Consider the following 17,140-nt stretch of genomic DNA (forward strand, 5'->3'; position numbering starts at 1 on the left):
TGTATTTTTCTTTTTAGTTATTATTTTTGTAAGATATGATTATAAATCACCCTATGTGTTTATGGAAAAAGGATTATGCATTTTATATCATTTAATATCTGGAAAATCAATTAGAGATATGAATGATTATATGCCATTTACTTCATTTTATGCTATATATAAAGAGTTTTGGGAAAATAATAAGAATGATTTAAATAAATTAGTTACTGATATGTTAGAAAATATGTTTTCATCAACTACTTTAAGAATAATATATGCAAAAAGAATAAATCTATTAGGATTCAAAAATATGACTTTTTATTTAGATGGACATGATAGCAGGATTGATTATAAAGAAAAAGACATTAAAAAAAGAAACTTTTACTCCTATAAATTTAAAAATTCAGGATTAAGAACACAACTAGTATATGATATTAATGAACTTGCAGTATATGTATCTGATAGTAAGCCATGTAAGAATTATAATGATGGAAAAATGTTTTTAGATATGAAATTAGAAAACAAATTAAATGAAAATGATTGTATAGCATTTGATGGTGGTTATTATTATTATATTGAAAAATTCATTGAAAATTGTGAAAGAAAAGGGAATGATAAAATAAATTTAAATAATTTTATGTTTCCAATTAGAAAAAGTAAAAATATTGAATTTACTGATAAAGAATTATTATATAATGATACGTTTGGTAGTTTTAGAAGTAAAATTGAATCATGTTTTGGAAATCTTGGCAATAAGTTTAAAAGATTTAATAATAATGAAGGATCAATTAAAGTAACAGATTTAAAAGTTTATAATTTGCAATTAAAGCTGTCACTTTTATTATTGAATATAAATAAATTTTGTAATATCCATAATATAGAAGTTAAAAGTAATCATATATTATGGATTAATGAGAACTTTGACTATCCTAATCCACTTAAAAATGATTGCATAAACAATATATTTTATGAATTTGACTTATTAAGAATAACTGATATGACAAATCAACAAGATGAATTTTTGAATAATTATTTTTTCGATTCTAATAGTAATAATATTAATATAAATAGCATGGATATAGAAAATGATTCAGAATTAGATGAAGATAGTTTTGAAGTTGAAAAAATTATAAAACATAGAAAGTTTAAAAAAAGAATGAAATTTTATGTTAAATGGAAAGATTATGATGAAACATTCAATGATTGGGTTTGGCAGGAAGATTTTAATGATGAAGCAATTATTGATGAATACTTGGCATCTATTGAAAATAAATAAATTATTAAAAATGTATTGTTGAAAGCAGTACAAAATGTTCTTCATAACTTAAAAAAAGATTTATTTAAATAAAGATATATTTTTTTAATTTGTAACTTTTAATGAAATTTGTAACTTTTAAATATTTTTGTAACTTTTATAAAGATAAAAATTTCTTAAAGTGGCGGAACGGTAGTGAGCACCCCCTCCTTTAGGCTAGACCTTTAGGTCGACGCCTAACTTGACAGAATAAAGAAATATCATAATTTTGTTATTTATAACAAAAATTATAGATATTGATTATTCTCCTCTATAAGGTGCTGGATATTCATTTACACCATATAATATAACTAAAAAATAAAAAACAGCAATATATCCAAGTTTATCTAATAATTCATTTTTTATAATTTGTATAGTATTACTTTTAAAATTTTAATCTCAGTTCTATGATTATATTTATTCAATATTTCAGGCTATGATTTATTTAAAAAATCCCATTTATTAGCAATAAATTTTTCTATTTCATTTTTTAGGGTATCATTTAATGGGTTATCAATATCCATTTTTTATTTATATAACAAAAGTTCATTTTTATACTTATTTAAATGTTAAATATATTACTTATTTAAATGTTAAATATATTATTAATTATTAAAAACTTTTATAAATTTTTATATATTATTGAAGCTAACAATATATGAACTAGTGTCTATTGCACTGTCTTCCACCATCACATACTAATTGGATTTGTATTACCCAGGGTTCCCTCGGTAAGAGGTCTCTTGAAGAACAGCGAACAAATTCGACATCGATATCTGCAGCAGCATCTGCCTCAATTAGCAACGGCACTACACCGACGACTTCAATAGATAGTACGAACAAGCGCGTAAGTAGCAGTAGAAGCTACAAGCTATCGATGTATCATATAAATGTTAAGAAACTCCAATTGTATATCCAACCATCCTTTGAATAGCGCAAAAAGTTGACTAACTATCTTGTGGAGAACTCAGCACCTGTTATAACATTGCATGAGGTTATAGCGAAGGTAAAAGGCTCTATTTATGCCATACATCACATTGAGGACGCTAAATCTTGTAATTTGAAGTGGGAAGTTGCTGGCACAACAATCTCCGAGAAACTGCTAGAATACCGTCAAGCAACAATCGTGAAAGCAGAAAGTAAATGCCTCGATACGTATCAAGAGGAATTGTGAGTAACTGATCGCATAATTAGTGAAAAATGCCGAATTGTATGCTAACTTTGTCAACTATACCTCTAGTTCGGTCAACAGTATTTTTCTACTCAATGCCATTCACAGCATATATCCTAGCTCATGCTTAGAATACGGCTTCAAATCTGCCATGTGGGAAGCCATAACTGAAGAATGCCATGAACTGTACCCTCTCGAACAATTGTCAGATTCAATTGAAGCTACAATCAGCAAATTTGCAAAGGTAGTAATTCTCGATTAAAAAGGAGTGCCTATGTACTCACCAATAATAATAGGCTACAAAAAGAAAATATGCGCAGTGTACCGAGATCATCGATAGCATTCCTCACGGCAGAAGCGATGATACAAGATGTATCAAGGAGTTGCTGCGAAACATGTACGTTACCTTCATGTAGTTAATTTTATGAATATATATATATATATATATGTGTATGTGTGTGTGTTTGTATGTGTGCATATACATACTTATACCTTCAAATATTATCTTTAGTGTTTCAGTGTAGGTGTCCTACTATTAGTTGTCTAGCTGTTAGTTGTTTATTGATTTTGTTATAGTTAATAAGCCTGTCCTAACTGGTATAGCCATTAATAGCCGATATAAGTTTAATTAGAATCATCACTATCTTCATCTTCACTTCCGTTTTTATGTGTATATATCTGACTATATTCAATGATTAACGTCTGCATTTGCTCTTGATACATTTGCATAATATCATCCCTATTTGTTTCTTTTGCTTTTATTAAATCAATATAATATCTAAAGTATGAATTGAAAAACCTTTTATTCTTATACTTTTCCTTTTCAAGTTTTAAAATAAGGTCATCAATAAAAGTACAATTATAAGTATCATTTAATTTATCCATACAGGGCTTACATGCAATCATACACATATATTCACCCCCACCCGATTCACATTCATTGTTATCTGAATCACCCTATGAGGAATCTGCACTAGAGGTGTTATCTAACATTACATCAGAAATATGAGGATTTGAGGATTGCTGAGAATTTGATTTTTCAGCATATGTTTCTTTTATTTGTGTATTTGAAATATGAGGAATTTCAATTTGCTGAGAATTTAAATTTTCAGCAACTATTTCTTTTGGAGGTCATGTATTAGGATTTTCATAGTATTTCTCATATTTATGTAATTTTTCCTTTAGTTTTACATTCTCCTTTGATGTTCTCTCTTTACTTTTTTTAATAGAAATAATATCTCTTTCATTATTCGCTTTACTTCAATTATTTTTAGATGACTCTTTTTGTTTTTTTGATGCTTTACGTTTTATTAATAATTTATTCTTTTTAATATTATAATTTATATCATATTTTTCATAAATCGTTTCTTCAGCAAATTCTTTGATGTTTATATTATTATTAGTTAGAAATATACTTAATTTATTGGTATCAAGGACAATTTTGTCATTGTTGAATGTGATTGTTTTGTTCATGTTTAATATTATGAGGTGTTATTTTTATATAAGAAAAAAAATTCAATTTTTATTTTTTCAAAATTTTTAAATGTATGCATGCCAAGATATATATACATAATTTAATTTTATAAAAATTATTTTAGTTACACCAACTTATTGTGGCTATTCATCCAATTAGTACCAATAAACCAGAGCATAATCATTATAACCTCGACTGGTCCCCGTACTCCCCAAGATCTTCAAAGAAAACAGATAAAGCTGAAAGCACATTTTCTATCTCTGCAGTATACCCATTGGTGCTGTCATTCCTTGAAGAAACTGATATAACAACAAGAGTAGGGTACAGTAATAGTATAATGGCATAATCGGTATCCTCAATTAACTTCCTGTGTACATTTAGTACCGACGGCAGGGCACATCGCGAAAAAACAGAAAGCTCTGGAAAAGGGGGTTACCAGTTTTCGGACCTGTCGGTAAATTTCGAATATGGCTTAATGCCAAAGCAAGGTTTGTTGATCGTTGAGATCAAACCACCGCACAAAGTCCGCACTGGCAGCAGACCCGACTTAGTCAAACTTGCCAATGAGATGAAAGACTCATTGGACAAGATGGTACAAGACGGCGTCGACAATCCTAAAATCACGATTTTAGGGTTACTAGTAGAAGGTGAGCTATATAAGATGAAGCGATTACTTAAAGCAATACCATAACCTGCAATTTGTTGTAGGCTTTCGATGTACACTATTTGTCATGGATCTCAAGTACCAAGCAGTGTACCGTTTGATCCCACTTGCAGTTTTTTACATCCCCCGCGATTTGCACGATTTTGACGTTCTCTCCAGCAGCTTCGAAGCATTGGTAACCATGCGGGTAAGTGGGCTCTTGAGCTTTGCAAAAGTAAAAGGTTTACCGTCGCAAATACGGTAACACCCATCGAGAACTTTTGGTGCTTTTTAACGTTTTCAAATTTCCTCGATTGATGTCAATGCGTCAAACGATAATATTATTGATTTCAGGCGATTCTGCTAGCAGAAGCATGGTATCGCATTTAAAAGGCTCAAGAATACATTCATTAGTTTGGACCACAGTATTCTCGTATCTTTTAAATGCTATATCGTTGCTGGCTGCAATTCTTTAAGTTGGAGGGTTTTGCCTAATTTTATGATAACTAACCACCAATACACCAATATAGCAAATGGTCTCGGCTAATGCCAATCTGTGCTTTGACTTTCACAGAAACAAAAAGCGAGAGATCATCCGCGGAAAACATATAGTCCAATCTTGCCGCCCGAAAAATGGTGAAAAATAAGAAAGGTCGATCCGTCCTAGGATCATGGCCCGGCAGATAATACATAGCACACTTCACATATATCCTATCACAGACTCAATATTTCATTTCTACATTGCCGAAAATATATCATATCTATCTACTACCACATTCCATCGTCAATAGCTTGCTTTTGTGAAAGAGTTTGTTTAGTATGCTCTCCATTGGTAAGTAAGCACAGAGACACCGACCATCCATAGCCGGTCATTGTATGGCAAGAGCTACAGCACATTTTCCTGAAAATTAATATTGGTGAACTGAATAATGTATTTGATCCCGTCACTTTTGTAATTTCATAGGTTGAAAGCACTATATACTACTATTATACATCATAGTGTACACATAGTTGCTCCGGCAGATCCAAATCGCTAAACTAAAGTGTTAAATGTATACCAAAACCCTGCAGGATCTAGTGACTCTGGTGATAGAAGAAAGGGTTGATGGTGATGGCTGTATTTGCCGAGATTCATCTGTTTTGGAATATATTTGCAAAGAGCCGCAACTTCTGTTTTCTGTTGATCAGCCACAGATATTGGAGTAAGGCGGAGGCTACAAGCCGCAGACTTCTAAAAGTTCATAAAGAAATTTGAGTATGTATAGGCACGCTATACATTTTTATAGCGTATGTCAATTGCGTGCACATGTACAAACGTCCCTAGAATTGGGGACATTGAGTACATGCTACACCTCTATGTCCAGCTGCTACTATTTCTTGACGAAAACAGTTCTAAAGTTAGTTTCATCACCAAAAACATTTTTTAACGTTATTATCTGAAATCAAAACAATATGCACTTCAGGCGCGATATACACATTAGCACCTGTTATGGTCGACATACATTTTATAGCATATACTCGAACTGTAATGGAAGGAGCATATGTGTCTACGCTTTGGAAGAGGCTGATCGTCGTCATGATGACAATTATCACTAGTCATCACTCCTTATTATTTTAATCTATATCACAGATACTGTATATGGGAGCATATGGTATGGGTATATTACATGGCTCTTTATTCTCCTTTAAACCACTTTTCAATGTGCTATGGTCACTATCACTCTGGTTTGTCTGTTCCAATCGTTTTTCTGCAAGTTGTGTTGGCCCTGGTACATTTCATTGCTAATACATAATTTATGCTTGTACCCACATCCATCAAACTTTCCTATGTTATGTGCATAAAACGGTAGCTCTATATGATAAATATTATAATCATTACCTGGATTTTCAACGTGTTCGGGTTCGATTGTTCTTGCTCTGAAACAAGATGTTTCATTCTTGTGAAGATATGTTTGTGCAGAGAGGTATTTTATTCATTATCGTCGGCTTGTCGTTTGCTTTCATTGGTGGTGTTGTAGACATCTTGCTTTTTCTTAGGTATGTTAACAGTCAAGTCCGTGTTTGGACAACGAATACGCTTCGCTGAAGCCTTGATAATGTTTAGAACTGAATTTTTATTAGAGCACCTGCAGCGGTCGCTGTTAAGAACCTGTTATGTTAAATTTAACAGTTCATTTAACAGCCAAACCTTGCAGCGGTTGCTGTTAACGTCCTGTTAAATTTAACAGTTTCTTGAATCGAGAAAAAGGACTTGAAAAATAAAGCTATATCTCACTTCATTCTTTGTTTGTATTCTTCAAATTGAACAACACTACTTCTAACGCCACCCTTCTGTCTGACGTTTCTGCCGCTGCCCCCTTGCTCAGGAGAAAGGGCAAAGCTTTTATTAAAACCAACGACGTGTGAAGTTAACAGCTTCGTAACAGTAACCGCTGCACGAAATGCCCTGATGTTAAGCTGTTACGCACTGTTAAGAGGGCTGTTAAACTCGGGAATTTAACAGTTTCGTAACAGCGACCGCTGCAGGTGCTCTTAGAGGACAAAGGTTTGTAGATATTCTTTGTTGGTTTTGGACTTCAGACCAAGAGAAGCATTTTAACGGCTTCAGCAACCAATTCTTGATAAGTTGATTGGTGAGGTCGGTATTGTACAGCTGCTAAGGTGGCTCATGTCGACGTCAGCAGAGTGTTGCTTTCTTATAAAAAAGTTCGAGAATCGATCTCTGCATTACGTTTAACTTATACATATGTGCTCGTTCAATTGTAGTTTATGAAGGGTATACCTTTCTGGCCTGCTTATGGGTGTATAATTATATTTACTTTGTTGGGGTTTACTTTGCTCTAGCATTGTCTATGCGAAGCTTTCTATGAAGCGCAGGAAGTGGAAAGTCGCCCCAGCAAGCTAATCGACAGATTCATCAGCCTGCAGCTCTTCACCGATCGCGCAAGTTTGCTGACGGTTTAAACCGATGGATGCCATGATTGTTATACGGGACAAAAGCGGTGCCGAAACAGAATTTTGGGTTCTGACTCGAAATCTATACGCTGTCCTTCTTTCTCTGAGTATCTTATACTACCACAAAGACTGCTCCTGCCTTTATTGCTCACATAGAGGAGTAGAATAACGTGATAACTGCTAGTGTAGAGCAGGAAACAGCAACCTCCATAATCTAAGAAGCACTAGGCATATAGCCCTGGTGATGGTGGCTGCTTAGCAATACGAAAGATACTATGATGTGTAAGCTGGAAAAAAGTCGATAAGAGCGTTTCCTTTCTCCACACATAATCCAAAACATAAATGTTCAGGCGCGCAAACTCCTGTCGTCATCTTAATGCACAAATATACAGGCAGAGATTATTCAATAAACTGTATGTTTTTCTTTGAGGGAATTCGTATGAATGGTTTCATTCAGTAAAGAACTTCACACACCCATTAGTAATGGTTTTATATTAACAACCGGCAGACCAACACTACATTTTCTGCACATGATTGGTAGGAATCGCTTGGGAAGAAGTAATGATGTTGCAAGATGCAACAATCCATGCATATGTAACGGTGCCGCATGTGCTTAGGGTAACTACAGTACTATATGTACCATTACCTTCTTCAAGTCAGTCTTACTGTTGCACCGATTCACGGATAGCTGGAAAGCTGCGATCTAGTTTCAATGGGACTGAATGATGGATCTGGTCCGCCCCCCAAATTTTCATGCTTTCAAACGCAGTACAGTGGTTCCCCGTTTAATTTCACTCTCAATAAGGTAAACCCTCAGTTATTTCAACTTTTATCTATACCCCCTTTAAGCATAGAACACTGCTTGAATCACCCTCGTTTTGTGTCAACCCTAAGTAGTCTCAACACTCTATAGACCCCCTTTGAGGTTGAAATTAAACGGGGAATCACTGAAGGTGATGGTACTTGGCGTGTGTGTATCCATCATCATTATCACTGAGAACAAAAACGGATGGCTCTTGTACAACCTGAGAAAAAGAACGCATCCATTCCTTGTTTCTGCTGCGATATAAAATCTTCAAACAGCCACGCAAAGAAGACAGTCGAGTTTGAAGATATACTTTGTTTGTTACTGTATTTCCGCCGTCAATTGGTCACCTTTTTGAAAAACTTGGTCACTTTTTAAATTTCAATTGGTCACTTTTTTGAGTTTCAATTGGTCACTTTTCTGAAGATCACTTGGTCACTTTTCAGAACTTCAATTGGTCACTTTTTTTTAGCCTCAATTGGTCACTTACAGTGCCTCCAGTGTCAATTGACGCTTTTTAAGATTAGCTCACGCTTTTGAACATCCCAATTAGCGCTTTTCTTAGAATCCAATTTGCGCATTTCATTGGCCCAATTTGCGCTTTTGACCAAACCAAATCGCATTTGCTGTAGATTATTTTCTTTTCACTAAAGCCTGAAAATTCAAAAGTCGTACTGTTGCATTATTCAATAAACCTCTATAACACTATAAATGAAATCAGTTTAAAAGCCTTTATATAGAAATGAATGACTTGGTTATGCTTTGTTTCATAGGTTATACATGATATTGGACTACAGGAGAAAAAAAATATGAGGGGGAGCGAGAAACCTTACACCAAAGAGAACGCGGGGATTTTTTGTTTGCGACGTTTGGGATTGATTGCATCAATTGGTGGAGCAGCGTCTTCTTCCTCAAGTGCTCTTGAGATTTTGTACCGAGTCTCTATTTGATGCTCATACAAAAGGAATAATCGCTTGAAGTCGTCTACCTTTTGTAGAAGGCACCCAATTTGGCCAATTTCTTTAGGTACATCGATGGACAAAATCTCAGCCAATTGTGTGATTTCTTCTGTGAATGCTGAGACCAAGTAGAACACCATGTGATAACCAATGCATTGCACCACCATCACCTTGCAATTGTTTTTCCTTAACATCAAACGGCGAGAAAATGTGCCTAAACGAACCAAGTCCATGAATGCCAACTCGGGATTGGATTCGAAATCTGGCGGCTTCACTTCTACGTATCCCAAAGTAACAGTATCTGCTTTTTGCTGGATCGCAACAGTGGTCGCATCTGGTCGGAATATCGCTGTATTTTCATCTTTACGATTTAACCACATGAGATGCTTGTTGTTGTCAGGGCAATGAAATATAGGCGAAAGAATTGGGTCCAAAAAATTCACCGTCAACTCCATTTCTCCTACAGGAGAAAGTCGTTCAAAGTTGGGCAGTTTGGTAGCCAAATTAGCGAATATCTCGATGATATTTCGATCCTCTTTGGAGGCAACTTCAAATAGTCGGTTGATTTCTATCTTCAACTTTGTTCGGTCGGTTGTCTTGTTGACATCTCGAAACGAGGTGCATAGTGACAAGTACATCATGCTGTCAACTGTGACATCTTTGGTCATTGCTTTCGCTCTGATATTATTCAGGAGGTATTCGGTATCGACATGCTTGGCGAGTTCTGGACACATCTGTCCTTCCTTGAGTAATATTATGTTTTGACTTGCTAACACTTTGTGAACTTCGGTTTGCAAATTGAATCCGTGCTTTCTTGATTTGTCTTTACACGATTTGTTTAGGAAATAAAAAGATTGCAATCGATCTAGATAGATATGGAATTGAATCTTTTGCTTTTGTAACTTTGGAATATTACCCAGTAGAAATTACAAAAAAGAATAATCCTGAGTTAATGGCTTTAGAAACTTATTGGATTAAAATTTATTCTCCAACATATAATATTTTACTGGAAGCTGGTAATTCTTTAGGATATCAACATTCTGAAGAAATTAAACAGAAAATGAAAGAGATTTATTCCGATGAAAGAAGAGAACAAATTGGTCTCTTAAACAAAGGTAAATCTTTAACAGATTCTGTTAAGACTCAATTAAGAGAAAAAGCTCTTAATAGATCTGATGAAGTTAAAGATAAATATAGATTAGCTTCTTCTAAACCAGTAACAGTTTATAATCAAGATGGAACAGTTTATATAAAATTTTCAGGTATCCGAGTAATGGCAAAACATTTTGGATGCGATCATAAAACTATTAATAAAGTGATCGATACTGATAAATTATTTAAAAAACAATGGTATGTTAAATTAGATAAAACTAATTAACTTATCATTATGTCATAATAATATTCTATTTCTAATTAGTCATAGTCCTATTTGGAGAATTGTGTAATTTATACAAAAAAACAATTCAGTAGAATAGAATACCCTGACAGGGGTATTGAAGAGAATAACGGCCTCTTTGGCTATGTTGGTGAAAACGGTTAAAGATTATACATCTTTCTCAAGACCGTCGGTGGTGTATACCATCGCTACAGACTGGGTCACCAATGGGTGCCTGAAATGGTGCTTAATGTACAGTCGGATTTCCGAGGATATTTTATCCTACACAAGGCCTTAAATGATATTTATTAGAAAGGGAACTTACAAATCCCGGGGATTAATAAATTGATGAGGTACATGGGATATAAACCAGATGTCAATTTAATTGGTGTTTATATTTTGGAAATTGTATGTATTACCATGGGGTTAGATTTGGCCCACATACATTAAATGTATGTTAAAATCACTATATGCTGGGACACTCTAGAAACTTAAATACTTTCTAAGCCCGGGGGGCTTTCCCCATCGGGTTTCCCCCGAAGGGGGAAGTAATAATTTTAAGTGTATAAAGTGAGTTATCAGCAGGAAAATAATTCCTCAGAGACTATATGTGATAACCATTTTAATAAATGGTTAAGAGAAAGTCCATTTTATCAATTTGACTCCTATTGAGATCAGGATAAAAGCAATATTTTGCAGAATATTTATTATATTCTGCTATTACTCCTGTAATTATCTCTAATGGGGCGCCTAAACTACCACAAAAAATTGTGGATTTAGTTATTGGTTCTTTACTAGGTGATGCATCTGTAGAAAAACGAGGTAACAGTGCAAGAATTGAATTTAAACAAGGATCCAATCATGCAAGTTATCTGTACTTTATTTATTTTCAATTTTTATTTTGGGGGCTAGTTTCTATAACAGCACCAATTCCATTTAAAATTGGAGATGGTAAAGGTGGTAAACATTTAGTATTAAGATTTAGAACTCGAACATCGGCTAAATATACTTGGTTTAGAAATCTTTTTTATCCTGAAGGTAAAAAAATTGTACCACCTAATATTACAGATTATTTAACACCTAGAGGTTTAGCATATTGGATTATGGATGATGGAGGATATCATAAATCAGGTTTAATTATTCATACTAATAGTTATACTAAAAAAGATGTAGAATTATTACAATTTGTTCTTCTTAATAAATTTAAGATTAAAACCAATCTTTGGTTAAAAAATAATAATAATAATTATGTTCTTTACGTTCCTGCATCTAGTTTATCTACAGTACGTAAATTAGTATTACCATATATCCATTCTTCTATGAAATATAAAGTACACGCCAATAAATAACTAGTATTAGGCATTATGAGATAATATGCAAATGTCTCTATGGGGTGCAACAGTAATTACTAACTTACTTTCTGCTATCCCTTGGATCGGTAAAGACCTGGTAGAATTTATCTGGGGAGGTTTCAGCGTCTTATCGGCGCCACAAGATAGTGATATCTTGTTGCAAATCCTGCTTATTGCTGGAACATCCTCTATTTTAGGAGTTGGATACGTTTCTAATTTTAATAATAGATACGTGAAAAAGCCAACAACATGGGGACAATCAGCAGTGGTTAAAAATTATTCTAACATGAATAATTTTGAAGCTATTCAGAGACTAAATGCAGGAGATCTAGTATTTGCCTACTTAGTAGGATTAATTGAAGGAGATGGATGGTTTTCAGTTACCAAAAATGGTAAGTATATTAAATATGAATTTGGTATCGAAATGGATATTAGAGATATTCAATTATTATACAAAATTAAAGAAATTTTAGGAGTAGGGACAATTAATATTAGAGAAAGAAATCAAAGAAAAACGTGTTTATATAGAATTAGAAATAAATCACATTTAAAATTAATTGTATTACCGATTTTTGATAAATATCCTATGTTTTCTAATAAACAATATGATTATTTAATGTTTAAAAAATTACTCTTAAATGAAATTAATTTTTCTAAAGATTTATCTGATTACATTAGACCTATTGAACCTTTAAATTCAATTGAAACAATTTTAAATAAACCATATTTTAAACCTTGGTTAATTGGATTCATTGAAGCTGAAGGTTGTTTTAGTATTTATAAACCTGTTAAAGATAATTCAAAAGTAGCTAGTTTTGATGTTTCTCAAACAAATGGTTTAATTTTGATTGAGGCAATTAGAAAAGAATTATCTTTAACTCCTAATGCATTTCAAGATAAAACAAATGGATTTAAATTAAAAGTTTCTAGTGCAAGAGCCGTAGAAAATGTTGTAAAATATATGCAAAAAGCTCCCTTAAAATTAATGGGTTATAAAAAATTACAATATTTATTATGGCTAAAAGAACTTCGTAATATTCCTAGATATTCCAATAGATTTAATATTCCTGATAAATATTAATCGTTTATTAACTATTTATTCCTTCAAATAAATACAAGATCGTGATATAGTCCGAACAGTTATGAGAATAACTGTGTGTAACAAGAGGTAATTAAATTTAATTACCGGAGTTACCAACATATTGTGATAATGCTACTCTAAACCGATTCTTCAGTCTTCACTACTTATTACCATTCATCTTAGCAGCTTTAGCTGTAATGCATTTAATTACTTTACACGAACATGGATCAAGTAATCCTTTAGGAATTACAGCAAATGCTGATAGACTATATATGCATCCTTACTATACATTTAAAGATTTAGTAACTATTTTCTTATTCTTCTTAGTATTAGGATTATTCTTATTCTATGCTCCAAATAAACTTGGTCAAACTTCAGGGATGGCCGTTCAACAAAGTAATTTGTTGAATTATGATATCGCTGTATGCTGGGACAGTTTAGATATTATTAGTACTCGAAATGTAAGTGCAATTTTAGTGCCCTTTTCAGTTAAAATCTATAATATTGTAGACCAATCAGCAGGAAACCAACGAGATTTTTATACTACAATGGGATCCTCAGAGACTACACGCGATATTTCCGATTTAATCTTGCCAAAGTCTAATACAAAAGACACTAATGGCTCAGATAAAAATGAAGATTTTAATTATTGGTTAGCCGGACTAATCGATGGAGATGGAACACTCTCAGTATATAAAAGCAATGCTCAAGTATGTGAAATTACTTTGGGTGAAGAAGATGTTAAAACTTTATACAAAATTAAACAAAGATTCCATGGGTCTGTTTTAAAAAGAAGTAAAGTTAAAGCTTATAGATGGAGAGTGTCCAAAAAATTATATGAATTCAATTTTTCTTCGATCGATGAAGCGGCAGCAGTAGATGAGGAAGCACCAGCAGTAGATGAGGAAGCGCCAGCAGTAGATGAGGATGAGAAGGAAGACGCACCAGGCACAATCTATAACAGATTTTTTCATTTTATCAATACATCTATCGATATCATTTTTGAATAAGCTATTTTTTTAATACTATACTTTTGGTGATCGTTTCAGTCTCAAGATTAATCTCTCTGAGGCAGCATTCGTAGCTTCGTCCAAGACTTTGCTTCCATTCACCATTGCGTTCGTTTGAGATTTTGATTGTTGAAAAATTCTCTTCATATCTACTTTGGCCTTGCGTTTGTATGATTTTTTCATGATATCCTTGTACACTTGCTCGAACTTTGAAGTAAAAGACTTCAATGCATCGTCATATTCAACAAATGTCTCAAACCAAACAATCAACGCCTCTATGTGGTTTTCATCGTTATTGATGAAGCCTTGTATAGTTGATCTTGCCTTTTTAGTTTTGACGTAATTTTCTAATGCTACAAAAAACACCTGTAATTAGACTCGTCGCTTCCGCCAACACGCAGTATGCTTACCTTGGGCTAAATCTGACATTGTGGAGGGAAAGATGCAAGAGGTAAAGCAAGTAAATTGATCGAGAACAATTATTTGTGGTGATATAAGTAAATCAATTCTGCATCGACGCGATTTACTTACATCACCACAAATAATTATTGTAATAGCGGTCACGCAATAGTGGAGTTTTTTTTTACCTGGTAAATTATTTTTTTCCAGGCGAGTAACAGACACTTTCTATCATTCCAGTGCAATAATGAAGGAGTCCACTCACATTTGCCTTATTGCTATGGGTTTGGTACTGTCCAGTTTCTGGATGGGTCCTCAGCGATTATTTGCTTTTCAATACGTTGACTAGTGATTCTCGCGTCTCTTATTGCTTTTAGAGATTGCCAAAAATGATCATGGTATGTCTATAACTACTATCTTTTAGCTGCGGTATGATTAACTTTCATTGTTTCTTATATACATGTGCCTGGCAAGAACACGAATCAGAGTGAGTTACCCGATGCAATGATGAAGGAGTCCACTCACATTTGCCTTGTTGCTATGGGTTTGGTACTGTCCAGTTTCTGGATGGGTCCTCAGCAATTATTTGCTTTTCAATACGTTGACTAGCGATTCTTGCGTTTCTCATTGTGTTGGGGCCTAATGATAGCATGCGTGAGACTCGTGTAGCATGTTATCGATTGCAATAATGAAGGAGTCCACTCACATTTGCCTTGTTGCTATGGGTTTGGTACTGTCCAGTTTCTGGATGGGTCCTCAGCGATTATTTGCTTTTCAATACGTTGACTAGCGATTCTTGCGTCTCTTATTGCTTTTAGAGATTGCCAAAAATGATCATGGTATGTCTATAACTACTATCTTTTAGCTGCGGTATGATTAACTTTCATTGTTTCTTATATACATGTGCCTGGCAAGAACACGAATCAGAGTGAGTTACCCGATGCAATGATGAAGGAGTCCACTCACATTTGCCTTGTTGCTATGGGTTTGGTACTGTCCAGTTTCTGGATGGGTCCTCAGCAATTATTTGCTTTTCAATACGTTGACTAGCGATTCTTGCGTTTCTCATTGTGTTGGGGCCTAATGATAGCATGCGTGAGACTCGTGTAGCATGTTATCGATTGCAATAATGAAGGAGTCCACTCACATTTGCCTTGTTGCTATGGGTTTGGTACTGTCCAGTTTCTGGATGGGTCCTCAGCGATTATTTGCTTTTCAATACGTTGACTAGTGATTCTCGCGTCTCTTATTGCTTTTAGAGATTGCCAAAAATGATCATGGTATGTCTATAACTACTATCTTTTAGCTGCGGTATGATTAACTTTCATTGTTTCTTATATACATGTGCCTGGCAAGAACACGAATCAGAGTGAGTTACCCGATGCAATGATGAAGGAGTCCACTCACATTTGCCTTGTTGCTATGGGTTTGGTACTGTCCAGTTTCTGGATGGGTCCTCAGCAATTATTTGCTTTTCAATACGTTGACTAGCGATTCTTGCGTTTCTCATTGTGTTGGGGCCTAATGATAGCATGCGTGAGACTCGTGTAGCATGTTATCGATTGCAATAATGAAGGAGTCCACTCACATTTGCCTTGTTGCTATGGGTTTGGTACTGTCCAGTTTCTGGATGGGTCCTCAGCGATTATTTGCTTTTCAATACGTTGACTAGCGATTCTTGCGTCTCTTATTGCTTTTAGAGATTGCCAAAAATGGTCATGGTAAGTTCACAGGCTGTCTCTTTTCCAACCAAACTATTTATTTTATTTTATTTTCTTTTTGTATACGTCTGATGAGAACGCGAACATAGCGATGCAATACTGAAGGAATCCTCTCATGCCTGTCATGTTGCTCTGTAAGAGATGCCGTTCAGTTTATCTGGATGGGTCTTTAGTGATACCTGTCTTTTGATTCTTTGAAAGACGACTGTTGCGTTCACTGTTGCTTTGGAGTTTGGTAAAACTGATTGTATGAATAAAAAGTGTCAAAAGATCAGTAAGAGAATTTACTACCGCCAAGTTGGGAAAGCATATTATGGTTGCTCTCATTTCGCTCCGAACAGAGAACACCATACCCCAATGTAGTAATGGAAAATAAATTTTCCGTTTTCCTTCCAAAAGAGGGCTTCTCGGAGGCCTCCAATTTTGGTAACGGCTTCTCCGATGGGAAGGCCTCCGTGGTGGCTCGCTCGGATCGATATAAAAGGAAACTGTCACTTCATGAATAATAAAAGATTGAAAGAAAAATACACCTCTATTTTTCATCTATTCTATCTGCTTTTATCAAAAAATGAACAATATTCCACCATCAGCTATTATTCGCAATCGCGTTGTTATTCATGCAACACCTCGGGGTATGTACAGAAAAGGAAGTTTCTCGGCGCGTTGCGCCTTTATCTCGATCCGAGTAGAGAGGACTTTAAATTTTTGCAAAACTGTTTTGGGTTCTCTGTTCGGAGCGAAATGAGAGCAACCTATGAACAACTCCCTCAAAGTATCTCTTTTGTAAAATTATCATACATAAAGCTGTAAATCTTTTCGATCTGATCATGTATTATGTTTACTTATAAGAAGGAAATTAGGTATTTTTTGAGAGAGGAGGCTTTACGTAGTGGAGTTAACGTATACCCTATGCTACTTGAGT

The 17,140-nt window shown here is 34.3% G+C and overlaps 6 protein-coding genes across 6 annotated transcripts; 4 read left to right on the plus strand and 2 right to left on the minus strand.

Moving 5' to 3' along the window:
* Window positions 1–598: 598 nt before the first annotated feature.
* On the plus strand, window positions 599–1,234 carry BDB00DRAFT_751136 (uncharacterized protein; the record flags this gene model as incomplete). Its single annotated transcript, XM_053118619.1, has 2 exons — window positions 599–810; window positions 871–1,234. Coding segments are annotated over 2 exons (576 nt in total), but the record flags the coding sequence as incomplete, so codon positions are not given.
* A 760-nt stretch (window positions 1,235–1,994) lies between these two features.
* BDB00DRAFT_805634 (uncharacterized protein) lies at window positions 1,995–5,336 on the plus strand (the record flags this gene model as incomplete). Its single annotated transcript, XM_053122203.1, has 8 exons — window positions 1,995–2,120; window positions 2,208–2,279; window positions 2,340–2,443; window positions 2,514–2,688; window positions 2,741–2,856; window positions 4,300–4,565; window positions 4,627–4,769; window positions 5,092–5,336. Coding segments are annotated over 8 exons (1,119 nt in total), but the record flags the coding sequence as incomplete, so codon positions are not given.
* A 3,814-nt stretch (window positions 5,337–9,150) lies between these two features.
* On the minus strand, window positions 9,151–10,110 carry BDB00DRAFT_757143 (uncharacterized protein; the record flags this gene model as incomplete). The annotated part of the gene is made up of 1 exon (XM_053118963.1): window positions 9,151–10,110. A coding segment is annotated over one exon (960 nt), but the record flags the coding sequence as incomplete, so codon positions are not given.
* An 8-nt stretch (window positions 10,111–10,118) lies between these two features.
* BDB00DRAFT_756868 (uncharacterized protein) lies at window positions 10,119–10,658 on the plus strand (the record flags this gene model as incomplete). Its single annotated transcript, XM_053118941.1, has 1 exon — window positions 10,119–10,658. A coding segment is annotated over one exon (540 nt), but the record flags the coding sequence as incomplete, so codon positions are not given.
* Window positions 10,659–12,029: 1,371 nt separating this feature from the next.
* Window positions 12,030–13,088, plus strand: BDB00DRAFT_951892 (group I intron orf; the record flags this gene model as incomplete). The annotated part of the gene is made up of 1 exon (XM_053129593.1): window positions 12,030–13,088. One exon carries the CDS (start codon window positions 12,030–12,032, stop codon window positions 13,086–13,088), a length of 1,059 nt encoding a protein of 352 aa, XP_052983508.1.
* Window positions 13,089–13,896: 808 nt separating this feature from the next.
* BDB00DRAFT_784965 (uncharacterized protein) lies at window positions 13,897–14,527 on the minus strand (the record flags this gene model as incomplete). The annotated part of the gene is made up of 3 exons (XM_053120506.1): window positions 13,897–14,043; window positions 14,120–14,373; window positions 14,509–14,527. The coding sequence occupies 3 exons, from the start codon at window positions 14,525–14,527 to the stop codon at window positions 13,897–13,899; spliced, it is 420 nt and encodes a 139-aa protein (XP_052983509.1).
* Window positions 14,528–17,140: the final 2,613 nt, after the last annotated feature.

This window comes from Zychaea mexicana (genome assembly GCF_025766255.1).
Source record: "Zychaea mexicana strain RSA 1403 chromosome Unknown BDB00scaffold_10, whole genome shotgun sequence".
NCBI lineage: Eukaryota > Fungi > Mucoromycota > Mucoromycetes > Mucorales > Lichtheimiaceae > Zychaea > Zychaea mexicana.